Source organism: Anticarsia gemmatalis, chromosome 11 (assembly GCF_050436995.1).
Source record: "Anticarsia gemmatalis isolate Benzon Research Colony breed Stoneville strain chromosome 11, ilAntGemm2 primary, whole genome shotgun sequence".
NCBI lineage: Eukaryota > Metazoa > Arthropoda > Insecta > Lepidoptera > Erebidae > Anticarsia > Anticarsia gemmatalis.
Window position 1 is genome coordinate 2,310,066 of NC_134755.1, and position 22,986 is coordinate 2,333,051.

Sequence of the window (22,986 nt, forward strand, 5' to 3'; positions counted from 1 at the left end):
ATTTGATGCATCCTTTCAATTAAATTTCATTGGGCTGTAAATGCACGCATCCCAAATGGTTTTTCAGTCTATAGCTTGATTTAAAGCAACACAGACTGCATCTTTCAAATTAATATTTGTTACATTTATAAAAATAAATAGAATTTCAATAGCGTAAAATGAAAAAAATTCAAACGTCATAGAGCTATTTAGTTTAAAATATAAATTAATTTATGGCAATACCGACACAGTGAGCCATCGCCCTGCTAACGGTGTCATGGCGGTTTGACTTGTTAAGGGTTTTTTTTGCAATAACTTACTAGTTAATGTGCTTTTTAGCAATTTCATCTTTGATTTCTGTTGATAATATCAAGTGATACAAAGTAGTTAATAATGCGTGAATACAAAATAGTCGTGTTAGGTAGCGGAGGCGTGGGAAAGTCCGCCCTGACAGTACAGTTCGTACAAGGCATCTTTGTCGAGAAATACGACCCCACCATCGAGGACAGCTATCGGAAACAGGTGGAAGTTGACGGACAACAATGCATGCTAGAAATTCTGGACACGGCTGGCACGGAGCAATTTACAGCGATGAGAGATTTGTATATGAAGAATGGCCAGGGATTCGTCTTAGTATACTCCATTACCGCACAATCGACGTTTAACGATCTACAAGACCTGCGGGAGCAAATCCTGCGAGTGAAGGACAAGGACGACGTACCGATGGTGCTGGTGGGCAACAAAACGGATCTGGAGGCAGAGCGCGTGGTGGGCAAGGAGCAGGGCAGTAATCTCGCGCGACACTTCAACTGCTCCTTTATGGAGACCTCGGCGAAGGCTAAAATCCACGTGAACGATGTGTTCTATGACCTAGTGCGACAGATCAACAGGAAATCACCTAAAAATGTTGAGATCAAAGCAAGAAAAGGACCGAAATGTGCAATTCTGTAAGAGTGCCGCCTCAGCCTCCGACGCGTCTAGGTATAAAATATTTAATAATTTGAAAGACTTCTCGTACCCGGATTTGGCTCTCGACTGTTCCCAAAGTTAACTAGGTCAGGTGTTGAGCATCGTTGCTTGGTAATTATACCTGTAGCATTTCGAGAATGTGCATTTGTTGAGTTATTGTGATGAAGTGCCGTAGCACGAGTGGAAAATCCACAGAGCGTTTTGGATTATATCCAGACACCTATCCATGCAAATGTGTAGTCTCTCATACTTTTTGCTCTATATTTTGATAGTTAGAATATTCAAGGATAGATTCAACGATTCTGTGTGTGTTTCACTCTAGAAATTCCAATTGTCATGTGTGGATGCTGTTAGGTTCAGAAGTTGTAAATGGTTATAAATTTAAATACTACTTGATGTAAGTATAAACCATATTCATTTATTTAGAGGCTATGAGGAGTATGTTCTAGAATGTCCTGAGACAATACCGACTATCCATTTTGTTCATTCCAGTTATTAATCTTGATGGCACTGCTTAATGTTGAACTTAGTTCTATGCATGTACTTCTCATTGACTCCTAGTTAATTATGATTTTCAAATATATGAAAACAACTAAAAATATTTTTGTTTTAATAATAATATTATTAACAATGTTAGGTACAGGCAGCCCTCTGAAATGTAATTGAACAGGAAAATTGAGTGCTTGCACCTATTTGCCATGAAATTATCTTTCAAGGTCCCATTGTAGTGTCACCACTATATATAATATAATATTGTTCATCAAATAGTTAACATGTTGAAGTGACTGCATTTATAGTTATATATTTATATATTGCTGTCTGGACCTAATATAGGTATAGTGTACCATTTAGTAGTTATTATCTAATCATACTGATAATGGGAGAGGCTGAAACTTCTGAACAGCTGTGTGAAAGTTGAAGCAGGCTCCGTAGAGACCTGGATAATGTGCCAGCAGGCCTGAACCAGTATGTAATGTTTAAATATGTGAATTAAGGATACATTAAATTTTTTCAGATATATTGTCTTGTTATATAATTCAAATGTATCAAGTGAGAAGTTGATAATGCAACACCATTTAGGACTCGGTAACTTTTGAACAAATATTAGAGAGCCTTAGGTGATTGCACCCTTAGTCTCCAGTGTCGCCCTGTGGTGCAGTGGTGCCGTGATGCCTTGTGTTATGAATGTACACCACTGGCTGCCACCACTATAAACCCCTAACTTACCAAATTGAAGAATAAGAAATTTATCGTTATTGTAAATGGATTAAAGTTTTATGATTACTGGCTCATTTAAATATAAATTATCAACCTATGTTTTGCTGCTAGAACTTTGTTAAACGTAATAATTATATAGGTGTTCAAATATTGTTACGGAATTAGATGTTTCCTCATTCTCATTTCTGTTAACATGTAAGATTTAACTGCACAAGGATATTGGATATGACTTTGATCTGAGTTGAATTATATTTTTTATATATATTGTGAAAATTAAGAACTTGTATATTTTTATCTTTTCAATCAATAATGGACATGTACAATAATCTATTAATTTCATTTTTTTTGCATCAATAAAACCAATTTTAAATATTATTGCACTGGGGTATGTTTTGTCTCCCCCCCTGGTGGAGCGTGCGGCGCGGCGTGGAGCGGCGCTCCCGTGATGTCAATCGAGGTCGAGCAGTGATGAGTCACATCCCAGGCCCGCGCGGCCGCACGCTCTACCCCCACCGCCTATCAAATAAACGTCAATTGGGTCGGAATTTTAATGGAATTTAATTAATTGAAACAACCATATACCATCTACAACTATTTTATTGACTCGTTGGGTGTAAAAAAGTTACATAAATGTGTCTATACTTATTACAATATTGACTGTAATTATAAACTCGATAAAAAATAATGTATGGCAGTGTGACGTGGCGGGCGTATGTCGATATTCTAGTAACATAAGAATTGACACAGTCCAGTGGAAATGAACACAATACGCCTAACTTAATACTATGTATAAACTCGATAACTAAGCAATCTAATCTATGATGCAAAACAAGTGTTGGGTTACATTGAGTTTTTGTCATGACGTGTTGACACACCCCATGATGTGTAACAGGGTCTAATACATAGATCCAGCACACTCTGGGGCGCGTGTCACAGAAAATAACGTCTTAATTGAAAAATAGTAAATTGAAAGCGAGTGGGTGTGAATCTACATACAATAGGGTTGTCTACAGTGTCACGCCGATTGTCGGCCAAATAGATAATATAATGAAATGGTGGTAAAGCCATTTTTATCTTAGCGCCCCGAGCCTGTCCACTACGTTATCTAGCGAGACTGCAGCGGGGGTCAAATGTTAGCAGGAGCATTGTTGTTCCTTTTTACCAACTAATGTAATAATAACCCAATACGAGGTGCTCGTACATTTATCAGCAACAATTTGCTTTATGATAAATACTCATGAAATTACTTTGATAAGCGATATCCGCGGTTTCATGTTTAATAAAAATAGTGATAGCTACACTGCCTCGCCCCCTTTGAGATAAAAGCGTGAAGTGAAACTTACACTTACGACTAAGTACATAAGTATAGAGCATGTTATAATACAATGCACAATTACATGTTTTGTACTAGTACATTTACATGGGAATTCGGGAAACCCGTAATATTTATGTTATTCCATTGTGATAATAAAATGTGGGTACATTAAAATAATGTTATTTAAACTATTTAAAAACAATGTTCATAAGTCATTGAGGCGGAAAACGTGATAATTAAGTACCTAAGTGCCGATACGTTTGTTACACAAATATTTTAATTAAAACAAAGACTCGTGGACGGAACTGTTTGCCGTTATTCTTAATTAATACTATCATGACTAGAACAGGTGACTACAGTTCTTATATTTAGTATAAAATTTGCATAATCACACAATAGATTTATTATATCAACTGAGAAATCTTCACAATATAATTATTTTTTATAATCGCTTCAAACACATGTACAGAATGATCCTGAATGACGTAATGTAATTAAATAAAACAATGATGTCAATAATACGATGTTATAAAACGGGTATTGTGTTGTAGCTGAAGGTACATTCGTTTCATAAAGTAGATATTCTTATAAATAATGACTAGGCGACCTATCAACTAACATAAAAGAAAAACAGAATTTCTGACAAAAATACCTTGATTAATACAAACCAATTTCTTAATTACGGGCTGTCTTATTGTTTCTCATCAATATATTAAATCATTTATTCAAATTAAAATATAGAACAATCACAATCATGCAGACTACGCAAAATTGGTCGATCTTATCGTTCAAAATATAATATTTCCTAACAGAGATTAAGTTTCAAACAATCAATACACTATAAAAACATTCTGGACACACAAATTACGCATAATCACAATACTACATACACTAGACTGTAACTGAGTCATTGGCATTAAAAAAATCGTTTCCTCCGTATTTCCGGTCTTCGGACTGACCTCAGCGACACTGCGTGAATCATCGCGCAGTCAAGACGCATTGACTCACAGCTGTTATCAAACTAATCATTGCTAAACGACAAACTGACTCTTAAACTATTCGTGAATCGTGCATTATCATTCTTACCTAGAACGAAGAATCTAAACAATTCGACCATTGGAAGTTCAATAATTTGTTTAGATAAAGATATTATTATATCATAAGTATTATAGATTCATCTCGGCCCGGAGGCCCAATGTTTATTTTAAGACACAAACACATGTCTAATAGTACAATTAGCTTAACTTTTCAAGTAAACATACGTCTGTTGTACGCAGGCAGTGATGACGTCATACACATGTACCGATAAGTACAATGGTATTCGGCAATTCTTTTTAAAGATAAACGGTTTCGTAATAACTTTCAACATTTTAGTCCATCACGGACTGAAGCTCGCTTTTGCGAAGGCTACATTTTTAAATTCAAAACTTCATAAATAGTCGCCCTCGCAAAAAGAGGCCGTACCATATTTGTACTGGCATTGCTACCTCATTAACATTTTGGAATAATATTCGAACAATGCTAAATATAGATAGCATTGTAACTGGGAAACTCGGTGATAAACAAATCGAGTAGGAAATAACATTGGTTGTTATCTATTGTGTTAACTAATTTGCACACCGCAGCCACAATTTACCTGTAATGGAAACTTGGAACTACACGGCCGATTATAAATTACACCATCTGTAATGTCATTGTGTGCCTTTTTAGTTGATTGTGGAGCGTTGTCAGCTCGTTATTAGTACATATCGCCGTTTGTGGCAACGTTTGTTTTATTTCGACGAGTCGTAGCTGTCGTTGAGCGGAGGTAGACTGTGGGTCAGCGTACTGTCCAGCTTCCGAGCCTCGCTCTCCAGTGTGTAACAGTCCAGCGCTGGATCCTGCGAACAAAATAGTATTACAAATTACTAACGGGCGTTAGAGGACCTCCTTATATTTAAATGAACACAGGATAGATAAATTCTGTTCATTATTTTTGTGTTATCATTGTGGCAGCTTTCCTGTTTGAGCTTAGTGATAACAAGTTTTAAGTATAATGCAAAGGTTTGACAAGCCTAATAGCGCGACCAGCCACAGATGCAGGTAAAACGTTCCTTGGTTAGACAGTGTTATTACAAGACTACAAGTCGCTGAGCTAAGGGAGCAGATTGAACGACCAATATTGTTATGTTTGACACTTGCCATCAAAGGAAAGTAGAAGTGAAAATCTAAATAAATAAATCATCATCAATAGATTTCCTTAAACGTGACTTCGATGATCTCATAGTGTTGTAGTCTCATGGTAAGTTGAACATGACAAAGTCTCAAAGGTTTTACCAAACACGTAATTCCAGAAATATGTGTGTAAAGTTATTGGCATGTTATGAATGGGTTGGCAGAATAGTAAAAAGTGTAGTAGCGTACGTGTGATTGTATTGTGTACCCCACTCAATGAATCACTGCTGAGTTGCTGAGTTCTGTAAGATTTAATGAGTTTAATTTGTAATGAGTAGGTACTTTACCCTAGTCGATTTACGTGTATTTTTTATTGCGAATTCACCCAATGTAATGGTTTCATTACGAATTACGTAACTAATCTAGTGATATTACTTTTCAAGACGATTGATATAGATAGAAACCGGTACGAAATTCTCACATCTCCCTAAAACATGACATGATGATGTTGAGACAAATACCAAATTGTGGCCACCCATTACCGGAAAAGTCGCATCAAAAATAACGCTCATGTAATTTAAACTGCGTGTATTATTTTACTGAAGATACCAGAGGACTAACTTGAATCAACAAAAACGAATATTCGTTGAAATTTCGTTTGCTACCTACTTATCACATTTCTATCCGTTAAAAAATGCCGGTCGACCTACCAATAAATAACATAAGGCATGCTTATACGTTACTGCCTTCTACGTATAAAGATGGAATAGATAGAGATAGGTCATAAACGGACACCTTACATTTTTGTAAAACCATCGTTTTCACGAACTGTAGTAGGCCTCAGGACCTCTGAATTTATAAAAATGGTACAGATTTATAAAACACATAGACATAGCACCGGAAACTAGAACCCGAATACATAATGCAATTGATTGCATAATGCATCCACAATCACACATGTCTTGCATAGATTGTATCGTACAACGACACTCGTTTATCTATAACGAATACAGATAAGGTCATTCTATAAATGTGTGTTATATCAACACGATTGTATTCGTGTTTCCTAGAAACAAAAAATATAAAAGGAAGTATGTACCTACTTAATTCTAAAAAATACAACAGTTTAGTGTACCTACCGAATAAAATTTGCATGTGCGAATTTATTTATCACTTATTATTGTCAGGGCCTAATAACATCTCCTCTTTCGGGCTATTTTGAGAGGCGACCCTTGCCTAGCAGTGGGACAGTAACGGATCAAAAAAAGACAAAATGCGTACAAAAACAAAGTTTCAACTCATAGAACAATAGATGTCGTCAAATCAAATCCTGAAATAATTTACCTTTTTTAGATACTCTTAGGACCTTGGTAAAAGTTGGGTTTATTCGTTTACACTGCACCCGAGTGAGGTTCAATTCAAGCTTTAAGAATGAAAGAAAATAGATCAAGGCCCAACGTCTTACACATAATATGCAATTATAGTATTGCGTAGTTTTAAAATGTAGGGACATACCTAAGTAAGTAGGCTAAGTACCTACCCAAACAACATAACCAAACAACAGTCCTCTGCAATATTTGATCCATGGGAACGACCAAGCCCGAGAGAGGAAAAGACGAGTTATGTTTATATTTGGACATATTGCATATTTTTCCTGTATCGTTATACGAGTAATAAGTGAACCGCAATTTAACCATATTTTTAACGCTTCTTGCTATAGTCGTGCTTCTAGCGAAACACAAAAAACACCTGAACAGACTGAAATTTGACAAGCAAAAATCCTAAGTCTGTCGGTCTGCCTGTTCCATTTCACAGCTCAAACCAACGAACCTACTCTTAATATTGCGTTTATATAATTTTAGGAGATTGTTGATGACTTAGGATCGAAAATAGGCTGCTTCTGGAACCGCTTGTGGAACTACTTCTATTTGTGAAGCCGGCAAGTGATATATTATACTATTAAATTGTAGAGCTTCATTGCAAAAACAAGCACTTGTTGACTCAGAGGTATTGTCATGAACTTAAAGTCCAAGTCATCTCATACAATTCAAAGAATTCATCTAACGCTACTACATGTTGTACCGCGTAAATAATAATAAAATACTAACAATATGCGTAATTTTACAGACGTCATTTACATTAATCAGAATATAGTTATTTTTCCTGTAATATATGCATGTGTATCTGTGGTTAATATTATATTCTGTTCAATAATAATACATGAATATAATACGTTTTAAATGGTATTTGTGGGACTCGATACTATTTTACCCGTACTTGCTCCATTTTCGGCATGCCCTAGTTAGTAAATGGAAACTCAATTTATTACATTTGACATAACAACGCAGTAACCAGAATTTGATACATGTACCTACATGAATTTAATATACCTATAAGTAGATAATGCATATTCTGAAAACAAACTTTAAATAATTGTAATTAAACATGTCGCAATTAAAACAGGTTATCTAGCTCTAATGGTTTGATTAGAGAGGACACAAATGGAGGAAAACCAGTTTCCATACACTTGTTTATCCGAGTAATATCGTACTTGCAGCTTAACCTCCGTTTTTAATCTTCTATGGATTTTAAGATTGGCTTTAAAAACTGCTATGCAAGCATTGTATATTGCAGTGTATATGTGATGAGTACCTATTCAATTAGTTAATTCCTATTCAAAATAGTGATATAGTCGAACAACTTAGTAGAGACCCTTTGCATGCACGATGTATATGGATTATAATATAATAATTAATTAAATTAAAATGCAATGCATTTCCAAAATAAAGTAGCTGTGTAAAACACATTAGGATTTAATGTTCTAAATACTGAATTTGATTTACTTTTGCGAATTGCGAACCATACAAGTTTGTAGTTAAACGAAAGATGGATTACGGACTAACAACAGTAAGAAATGGAAACTTAAATACGCAAATGTCGCGATAGGAGCTACCTTAGTTACTGTTCTGTTTCGAGTAATAAAACCGTTAACGTTGACGTAATGACCTTTAACAGGAAAAGTGGATCACCTAACGAATTAGGTTTTACCCCATTCATGAGTAAACAATTGCCCATCTGCGTATTCTATTTCACTTGAAAATGTGTTCTACAATTTTTTTGTTACTTAGTCTAACGATACCTTTACTATATGATTTTCAAACAGTTAGACCACAAGGTAAAAAATATGATTGAGAATAGAAAATTCGGCCAATATTTTATCAATATCGACTGAATTTTATGTTTTCCTGGCTGAATTACATATTTAAATTGCTCCAATGGTAAAGGAAAATATCGTGATGAAATCTTGCACGCCTAAAAAAATATAATACTGAGCCAAATCAATATAAAAAAAATAATAACTAATTTTATCCTACTAACTACATAGAGTCGAATTAAAATACCACAAAGACCGAAAGAACATTACAATTTACATCACCCTCTCCGATTTTAAGAGAAATTGCAGTAGCAATTGTAGTCTCATGGGACTCCCATTGTCAGTAGTAAGACCGCAAAAAGATTTTTTTTTTCAATATTTTATTATAAAGCCAATGAACCAGTTAACAGGAAAATAGCACGATCCTCTTTTATATCTCAGGTAGATAGCGTGTAATGATTCATACAATTCGCGCGGTGTTATGGCTATTTCTAATAAATCATAACTTTCTACGTTACTTCATATCAGGCTTTTAATCAAGAATACTATCTTATCTTTATCGTCTCTGACAGACATACAGACCCGTTTATATTCGTAAACATTGAGGAATTCCTCCGATATTGTTATTTTTAGATTCCTATGTCACTTTTTCTCTATACACTAATCTTTTTGTGTTATTTTTGTACTAAAAGGTTTGTATCAGCAGATTACAAACATTCCTTCTTTTTTAACGAACATAAACGTCAGATAACATTTTAAAAACCTTCCTAAAATAAAGAAATATTTAATTTTGCTTGAGTATTAGAGTATATTATATATTTATACTGTATAGTAAAATTACGAATTGCATTGTTTTCAAAACCAAATTCTTGGTCTTTTTTTTTAAAAAAAGTAATAATATCACGGAGAAAAATTGTGGGAGTAGCATGTAGGTATGTTAAGAGTATGTAGTGACCTGCGACACGGTCCTGAGCGAGTCTCCGAGCGCAGAGCGCAGGCGCTGCACGTCCCGCGCCGCGCGGCCGCTGCGCGCCACGTAGGCCTGGCGCCGACGGATCTCCGCCGACAGCTGCGTGCGGAGCTGACTCGCCTGCGTGCAACAAAATAGATTTTCAAAAGTTTACTTTATTACAAAAATTGCAAGACTGAATCGCTTGAGGGAATTCACGAAATTCTTTGTCTCGACTGAACCAACATTTGTATCAATATTTCAGTGGATTTTAAAACTTTCTCAATAGATGCAGTGTACTGTATGTTTAGTCGTTTGAAGTATACGCAACTTGAGAACGTGCACCCGTACCTCGGCCGCTAAGGATTTTTTTCAATATATAGCACGAAATTAAGCAATTTGCACGTCAACCCGAAGAAACATAATAGGAGTAATAAAAGACGGTATATCTCGCACCTGTGCCTCGAGGCGCATGATCTGCTGTCGGTAGGACGCGTCTCTGGACTCCAGCAGTCGCTCGGCGTGCAGCGCGGCCTGGCGGTAGCGCTCCACGTCGTCGCGCCGCGACGGGGACGCGCTCGACACCTCCGACAGGAACCGCGTGCGGCACAGCGCCAGCTCCGCCTCCTGCCACCACACACGGTTCAATTTACATATATGTGGAAAGTATTTTGTCCAGTATTTTTCTTTTATCGTACAATACCAATCATTTTTTAACAATCAGATACGGAATAATCTATTCTACCTTAATCAAATCAAGTAGCACATATGTACACTATTTCCATAAAATATCTAAAAATCAGGTTACTCACATTAACACAAAAAGGAATCTTAAATGAACCCTAAGTTCGTCACCTAGGGTTCATTTCAATTTTCACCCCACTACTGGTATAAAATATTAATAAAATTGTAATATATTTCGAAACTTACTTTATCAGCGAGTTCTTTCTCGAGTCGCCTGATCTTCATCCTGAGCTCCCTGTTCTCGAGCTCCAGGAAGCTGAGGTCGGTGGCGAAGCCTCTGTCCTTGGACGGGATAGTACTACACTTGCACTCCTTCACCGGCTCCTTGTAGCCGCGGATCGATGAATCTTTAGTCGAGTCTGGACCTTGTAAGTGATAAAATATTTCGTCTTTACAATTTAGAAATGTGTATAGAAATGGTAACTATAAACATTAAAATTACTTTGTTATGTTTAAGGAGGTTTAAATTGTGTCATAAAATCGGCACTGCAAAGTAATTAACTGACAAACATACCCCATTTATAAATTATGAATGAATATTTCTCTGCCATCATTACTTATATATTAATGGTTGCAACTGTTAAAAATTGATTGATTGATCTTCAATCTAAGAGTACAATGCTACATACCAGAATCAAGATCGGAGTAGTACACGCTCTTCTCGGTCCTGTCGTGGCTCTTGCTCCGGAGCGCGGGCCGGGCGGCGGTCATGCGGCGGTCGGCCTCGAGCTTGCGCACGGTGTCGGTCAGGGCGTCGCACTTGGCCTTGAGCTCGGAACGCTCGCGCTGCAGCTGGTGCAGCTCGCGCTCCAGCTCGCTGTCGCTGCTCTCCTTGCCGTCCCATGTCGTCATGCGCAGCTGGGACTCTAAGCCTGACCTGCGAGGACCAATAGCTGATACATTAGCGATGTAAGCTGCTATACGGCATTTTACTACCAGTCAAACCAGCTACTCTTTATGAAACGTCAAAAACACATTTTTGTATAGAAATGCGACATAGTGACGTCACATTGTCGCATTTTCGTTGACATCAAATGTGTGCTTAGTTTAATGTTTGAACTAAGCATACATTTGATAAAAAATTACAATTCAACACGAGCAATTTGGATGCACCTGTTGAGTAAAATTAATAATTTTCTGTTGACCGAGTAAAATACCCTATTTTATATTTTATAAACACAACATTTGCACTAAATATAATAATATTTATGAGCACATAGTAAGAGCAAAAAGTACGACTAATTTCTTACAGGTTACCACATCTTACCTCTGTACTTCGACATTGGCGAGTTGGTTAGTGAGTCTGTGCACCTGGTCCTCAAGCGTAGAGTTCAACCTCTTCAGTTCACCGAGAGCAGACTTGGCACTCTCCAACTTTTCAGCCAACACCCGCTTCTCATTCTCACAACTACCTGCAATAACAAATCGGATGGAACATGTATTTTAACATCTGAAAAAGCTTATTTTCGTTCTGCTATTTTTCATTACGACAAGTTTTATTAAACTCGAATTGTAAAATGTTTCTTTTAAGAGAGCCTCATGCATTAAGTAACCTTTGTAACAACGATCAATTCGCTTATAAGGCAGAACGTATTCGGATGCAATTCAGCACACAGGATATAAGACAGATTTACAAAATGTAAAAAAAGCATTATAAAATAGATTACAGAAATTTACGCTAACGCGCATTTTAACTTATAATGTCTGACGATTCGGCACAGGTTACAATAAACATTCAACGCAAAAGTTTTGAAGAAACATTTTCTTTACTTGCTACAAAAAACACGCTGACAAATAGATACCTATAATTAAATAACAATAGACTTACCAACGCTCTTCTGCAACTGTCTAAGTTTATCAACAGCATTATGTTCGTTGTTCTTGGCTTCGTTCAGCTGGCGGGTGACCTTGCCGAGCTCGGCCCTCAGCTCGCTCTCGGCCGTGGCGGCCTTCTGCAGCGACGTGGACAACTGCTCCACCGTGCCTTTGAGCGATGTACATCTGTCTTCTAGCTGAGCGATAGTACGCGTGTAGCCTTCGCAACGCTCTTGTAGTTTCTGAAATATCGTTTATAGGTGATTGGTTTTTTATTTATTAATGTTTTAAAAGCAGGAGAGTAGGTTAAGGTAGTATGGCCGCGTCAAGAGGAGGCCAGCAAACTAAGTAGAAAACAAGGCACTAGTCAGCACTACACCTTTCTATACCCGGTCGAAGATCTAGAGGACGACCCAGAACAAAATGGGAAACTGTAGTGCAAAAAGACAGAAGTGAATGTGAGGTTTCCAAAGGCTATGTCCATGATAGAGCGAAGTTGAGGACTAAGATTAGGAAGGCTGACCCCACTACCAAATAAGATTCGTAGCATGGAATAGAGACAAGATTTTTTAAGTGTTACTGCCATTTAATTTTATACTTACGTATTTTTGCACATTATGTGAATAATAATAAAAATATTTAAAAAAATTGTGTTCTTCAATTAAGACTTTCGCATTGTCATTACTTTTCCCCAAGTTTACGATACTCAGCAATAAACCAGACGATGTATAGGTAAGTCATAGCGCAGTACCTTGAGCGCCTGGTCGCGGTCCCTGGCGGCCACGGCGGCTCGCTGCACGTCTCCCTCCAGCTGCGCGCGCCGCACGTCCAGCCGCGCCGCGCGACCTGAGCGCGGAGCATTCATACGTCGCATTACACATCACGCAATCATTTCGCATAAATATTTTGTTAAAAGAATTTGATATAATTTTCGATTTAATCTATAAAAGTAAAAAAAATGTAAAATTTTGTTAAACAAATTTAATGTAACGTCATTTTTAAATCGGAAGTATGCTGGTTTATGTCAATGGTAAACTTGTCAATAACGATACCTTCGGCTGCAGCGAGTGCTTCACGTAACTGTCCAACCTCTTGAACTCGTTCTGCTAACTGCACTCGAAGATTCTCCGCTTTGTTCTGCAGATTACAATAATGATAATGTCATTATATTACAATACATTGTATGTACAATATAATAATATTAAGTTACCACTACTTACTTCATTTTGTGACTTTTCTTCTGAAACGGAACTGAACGCTGCCTCTAAACTGGTGATCTTATCTCTCAAGTTGCTAATTTCTACTGTCTTCGTTTGTACCGATTCGTTCTGAAAACGTAATAAAAACACGTGTTAGTTAAAGGCAAATTTGTTTCTTCATTAAACTATCAGTAAATTGAAGAAACAAATTCGACTGCCACTTGTACTTTACCCGAATACTATGGCTGCTACTTTTGATGAAGAACTTGGCCGTAAATCGGTGTTTTGTCGATCGGGTTCTGGAAATGGAAGCCTAAGGTGCCTTCCGAAACACGGAGGAACCCGATATGTACAAGATGGTCACCTCCACAGAACCACCTCGGCAAGCGTGGCTTAACCTCAGAGATGGATTCGCGCGGCTGTTGTTAACTAAGCCACGATCTTCTCTGCGCTGTTATCTAGTCGGTAAATAACAATGAGGGTATAATGTGGTTGTTACCAGTGCATTGAGCTGGGCCTCCTTCTGCGAGCAGGCGGTCTGCAGGCGCGCCTTCTCCTCCTGCACGGCGCGCAGGTTGGTGCTGACGGACTGCAGCTTGTTGTCGCCCTTGCCGGCCTGCTCGCTCGCCTCCTTCAGCTGCTTCTTCATTATGTTCACTTGGGACTTGTAGTCGTCCTGCACAACAATACAAAAGATTGTAACTTTAAAATAGTTTTAAAGCATGTCTCTTTCAATAAATAAACAATCAGAAAATTTGTTTTCGAAGATTTCCTTACACCCTTATAATGTTTTAGTGACAATTTGTATTATTTTCTATTATTTTTATTTTCAAAAGAAAAAATATTTTTTTTGGGGTTTAACATAAACAATAGGCCATATAACAGAACACGACATTCATATAAAAACTATTTTGTTATTGTTTTTCTGATAACTGTATTATGTAAATCATGCACCCTCAACGGATCAGTAACATCTTTTTTCAAGCGAACAAGTGCGTACCTTTTCTCGCTCAATCTGGCACACTTCATGCATCAAGTTGCGGACACCCTTCTTAATAAGTTCTGGATCTACGTCGATTATCTCGTTGCGATCCTCCGAGTGATCGCGACCTGGAATATGTAGGACAGTATGGCTTGAGTAAATTTTTATTAAATGCTTGTTAGTGACAGTAAAGCTGCTATCCCACTGGCGTTATAAGAGCGTTGACGTTCCTCAAACCTTTGCGCAGCGTTAGCGTCGCGTAGCAAGCGTTAATGTCCGCTTACTATGTCGTTAACATCGCGCATAATACATGCTATTTGTCGGTACTATTTGAGGCACGCAACAGAGCAAGACGGCGTGATAGTACCTGTTGCCAACAAACACGATGTCAACGCTGTGCTTGCCACGCGACGCTCATGCTACGCCGACGTTAGAGACGCCAAGCGCTAGTGGGATAGCGGCCTAACGTACATATTAACACATAAAGCATTCACAATGAGAGTGGAAATGCGAATGATAGATCAGATTGGTAAGGCCTGTTGTATAAAGGCTTTTAGTTGGAATACAATCTATTGTCTGTATATGGTTAACGATTTGAATTAGGATTTCAATTGCTTATTTTAATACGAAGTACTCAAGTGAACAATGGCTAGTCTATACTTGGCTGGCGATGATGTTAATATGATTTGCATTGAACCATGTATGATGTAATACATGAATGTTGCTTCAAATGACTCCCGGATCTGGACGCATTATGGACGTTTGTTAGGAGGATGATTCAGACTTGAGCTCACTACCGCTGTTGGTAGCGGGATCTTTTGGGCATAAAGTTTCGTGAGGTAGGTAAGCGGTGTTGTCTAACGAAATTCGTTCAACACCGCTTACCTAAATGCAGTTCCAAAACAGTAGAAATACCGCGGTACTTTGCGATTTTTGCTATTCCAGTCAGTAGCAGGTAAAGCTTTATGTCTGAACAAGCCTCAAGAGCGCGTGAAACCTGCGCCATATTTTTTATAGGTAGATAACAAAGCGTCATATTAAAACACGTAGTATCTGTACTTAAAGAACCTGAAAAGCAAGCTTATATAATGAAAGTTGTGTATGAGATGTGCAACGATACCCTGTACTTCGTCTACCTCTGTGCGGGCTGTACCGCCGCGCGGGGGAGGCCAGGCGGCGGCGCGCGGCGGCGTGCACGGAGCCGTCGGGCTGCACGCCGCACACGCGGCGCAGCGCGTGCGCGATGCTGGACAGCTTGGCCTCCGCCTCGCGCTTGCCGCCCTCGCACTGCGACAGGGACGCCTCCAGCGCGCGGCAACGACCCTCGCTGCCGCCCAGACGAGCCTGCAATGGACGTGAGGTACATTGTGTTGTAGTTAGAATTACAGTTTTTTTAATTTTTGTTAATCGCGATATTTTAGGCTATTTCTTACAGAATTTGAAAAAACGTTAATAACATGGAGACGTCAAAATGTACAAAAAAAAATATCAAATAATAATATCACTTGGTGTCGTTTCAATAATATGTATATTTAAAAATTATTTCGTACCTTGAGTTCTTGTATTTGTTGCGTGGCATCGGCGAGACATACTTCTAAGTTGTGTTTCAGCTCTTCTAAACGACGTTCCTTTGATCGACAATCTTCCAAACGAAGTACCAATTCCTGAAACAAAATATTACGAATGCCCTTTATGCACTCGTACTTAACTCAAAGAATAAAAAATTAACATCTTTTTTTCACATTTACATGTGTTAACTTTACTTTTGATACTTTTGCAGATTACATTGTAAAAAGAGGGTGCTACTTGTTAATAACATTTAATTTAAGGCTTATTTTTACAAAATATGCTATAATATGGATATAACAAAATCTGTAAAGTAACAAGTGGAGGTGGTGGCACCTGGTCCCTGGCGCGGCAGGCCTCCTCCAGCTCGGCGGCGCGCTGGCGCGTGGCGTTGAGGTCCTGTCTTGCCTGCGCCAGCATGGCCTCCAGCTCGGCGCCGTGGCGCCGCGCCGCCGCCGCCTCGCCCGCCGCGCGCTCGCGCTCCTCGCCCTCGTTCTGGAGCCTGCACGCGATCGTATATCATGTAAGTCTTAACGGCGTAACATGTTAACATTGCTTTTCGTGTCTTAACCAGATTGCTCTAACTTTAGTATTTGCAACGTAAATTTTAGTTTTTCAAATATAACCCAAAATATGTTAAGACTTAGTTAAAGCCTAAACAGGAATTGAAAGATATAGACATGGCTCAAACAACTAAAGGCACTTCTAGAACGCGTACATTAGTAAATAATTGATATTATCCCATTTTTTAAAAACACAAACTAACACCTGTGAAATTACAAAAAACACACGAAAAATACATCCAGCTTTAAAAGATTCTCTAGGACAGACACTTTAAGCTTTTAATTATTAAGTGGCCTTACCTAGACTGCAACTCCTTAATATCATGGTGCGCCTGTTCCAAAGCGGCGCGCTCTCTCTTGAGCTGACCCTCAGCTGCCTTCAGTTCACGGTTCACATGTTCACCACCCGTCTCACTCTCCTTCAACAACGTTTGTACGCGAGACAACTCTAATTCTAGAGATGTGCGGTTTTCTTCCAGACCTATGAATAAGAGTATAATGTGATACAATAATGTTGTATGTTAAATTACGCTATCTACTTCGTAAAATGGAATAACTTCATGGACAATATTATTATACTTCTACTTATAATAAACAAGGTGATCATTTATCTTCTTATTTATTAAGCAAACAGGAAATGTAAAAATAAATAAAACACCCTTTTATTGGAGGTAGAAATTGTTCAACGCTGCGAACAGCTTTTTGACAAAAATACATTCACAAAATACATTACGATAGGCTGATAACAGAAATCACTAGCTTCATGAATAACAGGTTCTATCTTTTCTAAAACTAATTTGTTTTAAAGTTCATCTTACCGGCGATCTTATGATAAGCCTCGTCTCGAGCCCTGGCAGCCTCTCGTCTCTCCTGCTCCACTCGCTTCACGTGGTCGCGCAGTTCCCGACAACTGCTGTTGTACTTGTCACGCTCCGCGGTACAGTTGGTCAGTTGCCGACGAACGTCCGTCAGCTCTTTGCGGAGACTGTCTGATTCGTTCTCCACTAAAAGAAAAAAGTGTGTTTCAAAAGCAAATATTGTCGATAACTGAATTAGTTGCATTGCGTTGACAAAAGAGGGGTGATGGCAAACCAATTTTGACCTTACAACATTAAAAAGTCAAGTAGACAAACCTACATAGCAAGTTACATACAAACCCACCACAAACCTGACTTTCTTGAATTGATAAGATGGTCTCTAAAAAATATTTTTTCGTGAGCTATGTGTGGTTTAGAAAAAGTAGTTTTGGATCTGACTGTTATTTATGACTCAAAAGTAATTGAAACACTTTGCAAACGTTGTGACTTGTGAGACGCGGCAAATTCTTGTTGCGAGAGTTGACTTTATGAAAAGGTCTTTAGCACTTACACTCCTTCAGTTTCCTCATGGTCTCCTGCAGCTGTGCATACGCATTGTCATACTTGTCTTCAGCGAGAGAGAGTTGAGCGCGGATCTCAGTGCACTCTCTGATGACGGACTCCTTCTCTAAGTGCAGCTCTTTGATGCGGTTCTCGAAGCGAGCGCATTCGTCTTCTGCTGTCGCCCTAGGAAATAAAATAGATTAAAGGAATATTACTATAACTAATCAGGCATTTTCATATGAACTGCGTATGATGTGAGAATGCAGAAAGTCTATTATTCGTCACGGCATGTACCTTCCAGAATTTACCTTTCGGCTTTCAATGCTTTCAAACTTAACCCAATATAAAATTAAGTCAAATTAAAATTCTAGGAAAGGAGTATAACACAAGCTAACTACCAAATTAAAAAATATTTTTTGTGAATCTAATCGTTATGTATATTTGCGAAAAAAAATCATTCCTATTTAATATATCAGTAAGCACAAAAGAGTATAAAATAATTTCCTTACTTAGCTTCTTCGAGTCGTGTCTTGAGTGCGGCTATTTCATCCTTCAGCTGGTTGACATACGTCCTGTCTTGTTCAGCGCGCGCGTGTCCGTCGCGACGACATCGCTCCAACTTGTTCTGTTCACAGTCTAACGCGCGCTTCGCTTCTTCCAGTCGTTCGAGAAGCGCTTGCTGTTCTTGGTGAGCTGTAGGTAAGACAGAAGATCAAGTGCCTATGCTCTTCTAATTTTGGAACACATATTCATACTGAACTTTCAAAACTTTTGTTATTATTCTGTAAATTGTAACTGAAGTTTTTTAATATCAATTATATTTGAATATAAAAAATCTACGAGTAATATCTATTTCATTTAATTATTTGCCTGAAACAGTACAAATCTAGATCTATATTATTCTTTCACTTTGTTTAATATAAAATCGCTTAAACATTTTGAAGCCGAGATGACCTTATTATTTGCTTAAAAATAATAATAAAGGTTAGATATCAAAATACAGATTATTGAAAATACTTTCACTCCGTTTCAATAAGCTATCCAACAAAAAGCGATAGTTTACCCATAAGTAAGGCCTGTTGTTTATCATTCTCAGCTCTGAGCATGGCCTCGTCGTGCTGCAGTATGAGTTGGTCGCGCGCCGCCAGTAGCTTCTTCTCCCTCTCTCTCGCCGCCGCCTCTGAGCATTCCTTCTCGCTCGTTAGTGTTGCTATTGTTTGGTTGAGCTTGTGTTCTAGAGCTTGGCGGAGTTGTTCCTGTGAAATGAATTATTTTAAACATTCAATTTTATTCCATTCGTTGCTGTTATCAGTTGAACTCGTTTTCCTAAGTGAGATAGTTTTTTTCTGTATTGTAGCGTTATTTGTATTATAGTATATTGTTGCTGACTGTGAAAACCAAAACTTAGTTTACGTTCACATTTTACTAAATCGAAATATTAATGCAAAGAGCGATGAGCTTCGCATGTAAAGACAATGATTTACCTTTTCCTCCTTAAGCTTAGTGATATTCTGTGTAGTTGTGCGGTTGATGTTCGTAATGATCTGCTGATACTCCGCCTCTTTCTTGCCAGACTGTTGTTGCATGGAGTTGCGTGTGTCACGGAGTTTGCGTTCGCTGTTCTCTAAGTCTTTAGTTAGGCGAGCGACTTGACCTGTACGAACAACCATTTATTTTAAAAGCTATGTAAGTAGAATGCCCTAAAAGTGTAAATCACAAAATATCTGAGCACAAAAATATTAAATATTTTCGACGTGAAATGAGTACTATATGAGCATACACACCCGTATACGTACACGTACCCAAAGTACGTGCAGTGTTAAACATAAATAAATTAGCATCTATATAAAGTTTAAAATCACTTTGTCGTTTAATTCAAAAAGTATATATTGCACGACGTCATTTGAAACAATTTTTAAATAAATAAAACGTTCAATATAGGTATAGTGTAGTATTTTTTTAACCCATTATTGTCTCACTGCTGGGCAAGCATCTCTTCTCAAATGAGGGATGTTTGGGGAGGAGGTGTATGCCTTAAAAGATCTAAAACATATTATTTACTTACCCTTGTAGTTCTCCTGTTGTACCAAAGTGTCCTGCAGCTCCTGTTCGAGTTTGGCGCGCTTGTTGTCGGCGTCTTCCAACATGTTGGCGGTGTCGAACAGCACGGCTTCTAGCGCATCCTTCTCGGAACGTACGCCCGCTAGCTGCTCTTGTAAGTGGTGCTTGTCTTTCTCCAGGCTGTCTATTAGAATCTGTAAACGTATGTTTATTTAATGGTTTCCGATATTATGACTGGTAAAGCAGAACGGTGCGTGATTATCACTATGGCAGAATATAATTATAAAACTGTAAACATTTGAGAAAGTTATTTAGAATCGGAAAGAAGTGTGGAGTTTTGGTTACTTTTTCGGTATTTGGCAATATACTCGGTTCCCTATTATATTGGGGCCGAAATTGAAAACGGCGATAGTCGGTACAAACCAGTTTCTCCAATATCATCGAGTATAACAGGAGACAACAATAAATAAAACACACCTTTTGGCGTTAGACAACTGCTCAAAAGTAATATATTAAGGAAATCCTTACCTGTTTCTCTTCACTATCTTTGACATGATCTTCAAGAGCTCTGTTGATCCTGCCGATGGTTTCGTTAGCTTGTTCAAGACGTTGTTGTAGACGTATGATTTCTTCGTTCAAAGTGTCTTTCTTGCGAACCATTGCAGTTAGCTGAGAGCTTAGCTCACCACGCTCCCTAGACAAAGAAAAATACAAAAAAGCGTTACTAAAATTTTACTTATTTCAAGTAAATCAAAAAAAAATTGTAGTTTGAACTTATTTTGATTTTGAAACCATTTTACATATCAGAGCGGTTAGAATCTAAAACTTCCTAATTTTCTCATATAATACGTATGATATATTTCTGAAAACACAGTAAAATGTTTATTTTTTTGCCAACCGCTTTACATACTTATACTTAACTATTAAACCATTTTCCAATATATTCAAAATACAGTATACAATCAATATTCTTACCTAACAACTTGTCTGAGTTCCAACTCGACCTTCTCTCTGTCTCCCTCCAAGAACTTGATCTTCTCATAGAGTGACGCCTTGTCTGCTTCGAGCTCCATGCGAGTTTGTTCAGCAGCCAGGAGTTCTTTACGTAACGAGTTCAGGTCGCCTAACTGCTCTGATGATTGGTTGGAAAGACTTGATTTTTCGTCTTCCAGCTGATGTTAGAAATAATATTAGTGTTTTTTTTATGTTAACTTTGCGACAAACAATTCAAAATGTTAAACGTCTATATTTATCCAACAAAACGTCTTCACTATTTTCTTCCTGCAACTAAACCAACACTTACCTTGCTACTAAAAAAACATTGATATTAAAGAAACCGTTCTCTATCTGGCCCCTTAAACTGATGGGTTGTTAGTGAAATTGGCCATCAAGACGTTTTTGTATGAGTGAAAACATCGTATAACCAATAATGCAAGTAATTATTTCTTCAATGTTTTAATTGAAGTTTTAATACCGTCTAGGCAAGTATTTAGTGTTACAATATTATTCTACGTAAACAAGAAACCTGTTCTACAAAATGGCTGTAAGTGTGTGTTTACTTACATGTTTGACATCATCTTGCAGTTTCTTCTTGTCACACTCGAGGTTCCTAACAGCGGCCTCTAGCTTCTCAACTAGATCTTGTAAGTCGCCTCTTTCTAGAAGAGTTCTTTCCAGTTCTATTTCCAGATCACCTATTAAGAAAAATAAATGTTAACGCACGTATTCCACTCGATCATACGAAGCTTTTCGACGCACGTGAGTGCACGTAGGGGAACGATATACAGTCGTATCGAGTATGGGCATGACAGATAGTATTGAATACAAAAAGTTATACCAAAATATTGCAATTCAAACCAATACGATATTTCAAAATAAAACATATTATTCCAAAGGATCCAATGATTTAAACATCGATATTATATAATATTTTATATCAGGGTTTTATATCTTACTTCTATGTTTCTCCATCTGCGAGAGTATGGTGTCAGCCTCCAACTTCTGCTGGTCGAGCAGGTCCCTGGCTAAGAGGGTCTTGTTGAGCTCCTCTCGAGTTGTCACCAGCTCCGAGCGTAGGCGCGAAGAACGTTCTTCTTCGGCCCTGCACATATAAAATGTCACATTATGTTTCAGTGTTCGGTTCAATTGAAACAAGCCAAAAATTTGTTATTTGTTTAGTATATTACTACCATTTTTTATTTTGTTTTTATTTTTATTCAAGTCTATTTTTTTTTTCTTTTTTCTTTATTATTTATTCAGTACAATAAAGAGGTTTTTCATTTTCATTTTCCTTCATTAATATTATGTGCTTATTATACAGGTAAAACCGAAAGGAAGACTTCATTCATTCATTCATATCGTATGGTTAGTGGTCAACCTAGTGTCAAAGTTGATCAAGCCGCCCGCAAGGCCTTTGACATGGCTTAACGACTGTTATCTTAATAGACTACAACCAGGACCGACTTTTTACGTGCCCTCCGAAGCACGGAGACGCCCAGCTCAAATACGACTTATGCGGTCACCCATCTATGGAATGACCGCGCCAAGGTTTGCTTAACCCACAGATCGTTTACCGACCGGTGAGCGCAACTGGCTATGGGCCATGAATGAATGAATGAAGGAAGACTGACATAATCACCGCAAAGTCGCGGGTTGGACCGACTATTTAACGATGAATTTTTAAGACTAGTACTGCTTGGCCTTAAAATAAGTCAGGGATTATACAATATGGGTATTTTAAACTTAATATTGTTATAATAAAGTTCAAAGTGGTACCTCAACACAGCCTCCCTGCTGGACGCCTCACGATGTAACTGATCCACTTCAGAGTTCAGATTCCTCTTCTCGGTCTCCAAAGCTTCTATCGTCTTCTCGAGTCGAGAGTTTATCTTTTGAAGCTTCTCGTAGTCTGATGTTAATGATTCCACCTAAGTTTACAAAACATTTTGAGTGTTTTT

The 22,986-nt window shown here is 38.0% G+C and overlaps 2 protein-coding genes across 4 annotated transcripts in view; one reads left to right on the top strand and one right to left on the bottom strand.

The window, feature by feature from the left end:
• Positions 1-207: 207 nt before the first annotated feature.
• Positions 208-2,541, top strand: Rap1 (RAS oncogene family member Rap1). Its single transcript, XM_076120408.1, has one exon. The coding sequence runs from the start codon at positions 373-375 to the stop codon at positions 928-930; it is 558 nt and encodes a 185-aa protein (XP_075976523.1). The 5' UTR covers positions 208-372; the 3' UTR covers positions 931-2,541.
• A 159-nt stretch (positions 2,542-2,700) lies between these two features.
• Positions 2,701-22,986, bottom strand: part of Root (ciliary rootlet coiled-coil, rootletin) — a 48,005-nt gene continuing 27,719 nt past the window's right edge. For 2 of the 3 annotated variants that reach the window (XM_076120405.1, XM_076120407.1), the window contains exons 12-38: positions 22,805-22,956; positions 21,985-22,130; positions 21,593-21,723; positions 21,005-21,201; positions 20,558-20,723; positions 20,034-20,223; positions 19,453-19,622; positions 19,032-19,224; positions 18,478-18,661; positions 17,976-18,151; positions 17,426-17,611; positions 16,908-17,088; positions 16,381-16,546; positions 16,029-16,142; positions 15,606-15,822; positions 14,497-14,606; positions 13,996-14,172; positions 13,518-13,625; positions 13,350-13,434; positions 13,049-13,143; positions 12,311-12,539; positions 11,750-11,894; positions 11,112-11,359; positions 10,669-10,847; positions 10,195-10,365; positions 9,745-9,879; positions 2,701-5,361 (exon numbers count right to left, since the gene is read on the bottom strand). In XM_076120405.1, the coding sequence (XP_075976520.1) occupies positions 5,254-5,361; positions 9,745-9,879; positions 10,195-10,365; positions 10,669-10,847; positions 11,112-11,359; positions 11,750-11,894; positions 12,311-12,539; positions 13,049-13,143; positions 13,350-13,434; positions 13,518-13,625; positions 13,996-14,172; positions 14,497-14,606; positions 15,606-15,822; positions 16,029-16,142; positions 16,381-16,546; positions 16,908-17,088; positions 17,426-17,611; positions 17,976-18,151; positions 18,478-18,661; positions 19,032-19,224; positions 19,453-19,622; positions 20,034-20,223; positions 20,558-20,723; positions 21,005-21,201; positions 21,593-21,723; positions 21,985-22,130; positions 22,805-22,956 (4,359 nt within the window). In that variant the 3' untranslated portion in view covers positions 2,701-5,253. The remainder of the gene's footprint in view (positions 5,362-9,744; positions 9,880-10,194; positions 10,366-10,668; positions 10,848-11,111; positions 11,360-11,749; positions 11,895-12,310; positions 12,540-13,048; positions 13,144-13,349; positions 13,435-13,517; positions 13,626-13,995; positions 14,173-14,496; positions 14,607-15,605; positions 15,823-16,028; positions 16,143-16,380; positions 16,547-16,907; positions 17,089-17,425; positions 17,612-17,975; positions 18,152-18,477; positions 18,662-19,031; positions 19,225-19,452; positions 19,623-20,033; positions 20,224-20,557; positions 20,724-21,004; positions 21,202-21,592; positions 21,724-21,984; positions 22,131-22,804; positions 22,957-22,986) is intronic. The other variant, XM_076120406.1, reaches the window with a different exon arrangement.

Bases quoted from the DNA above. Each gene is read 5' to 3' on its own strand.
- Rap1 (XM_076120408.1), top strand. From the start codon at position 373: ATGCGTGAATACAAAATAGTCGTGTTAGGTAGCGGAGGCGTGGGAAAG.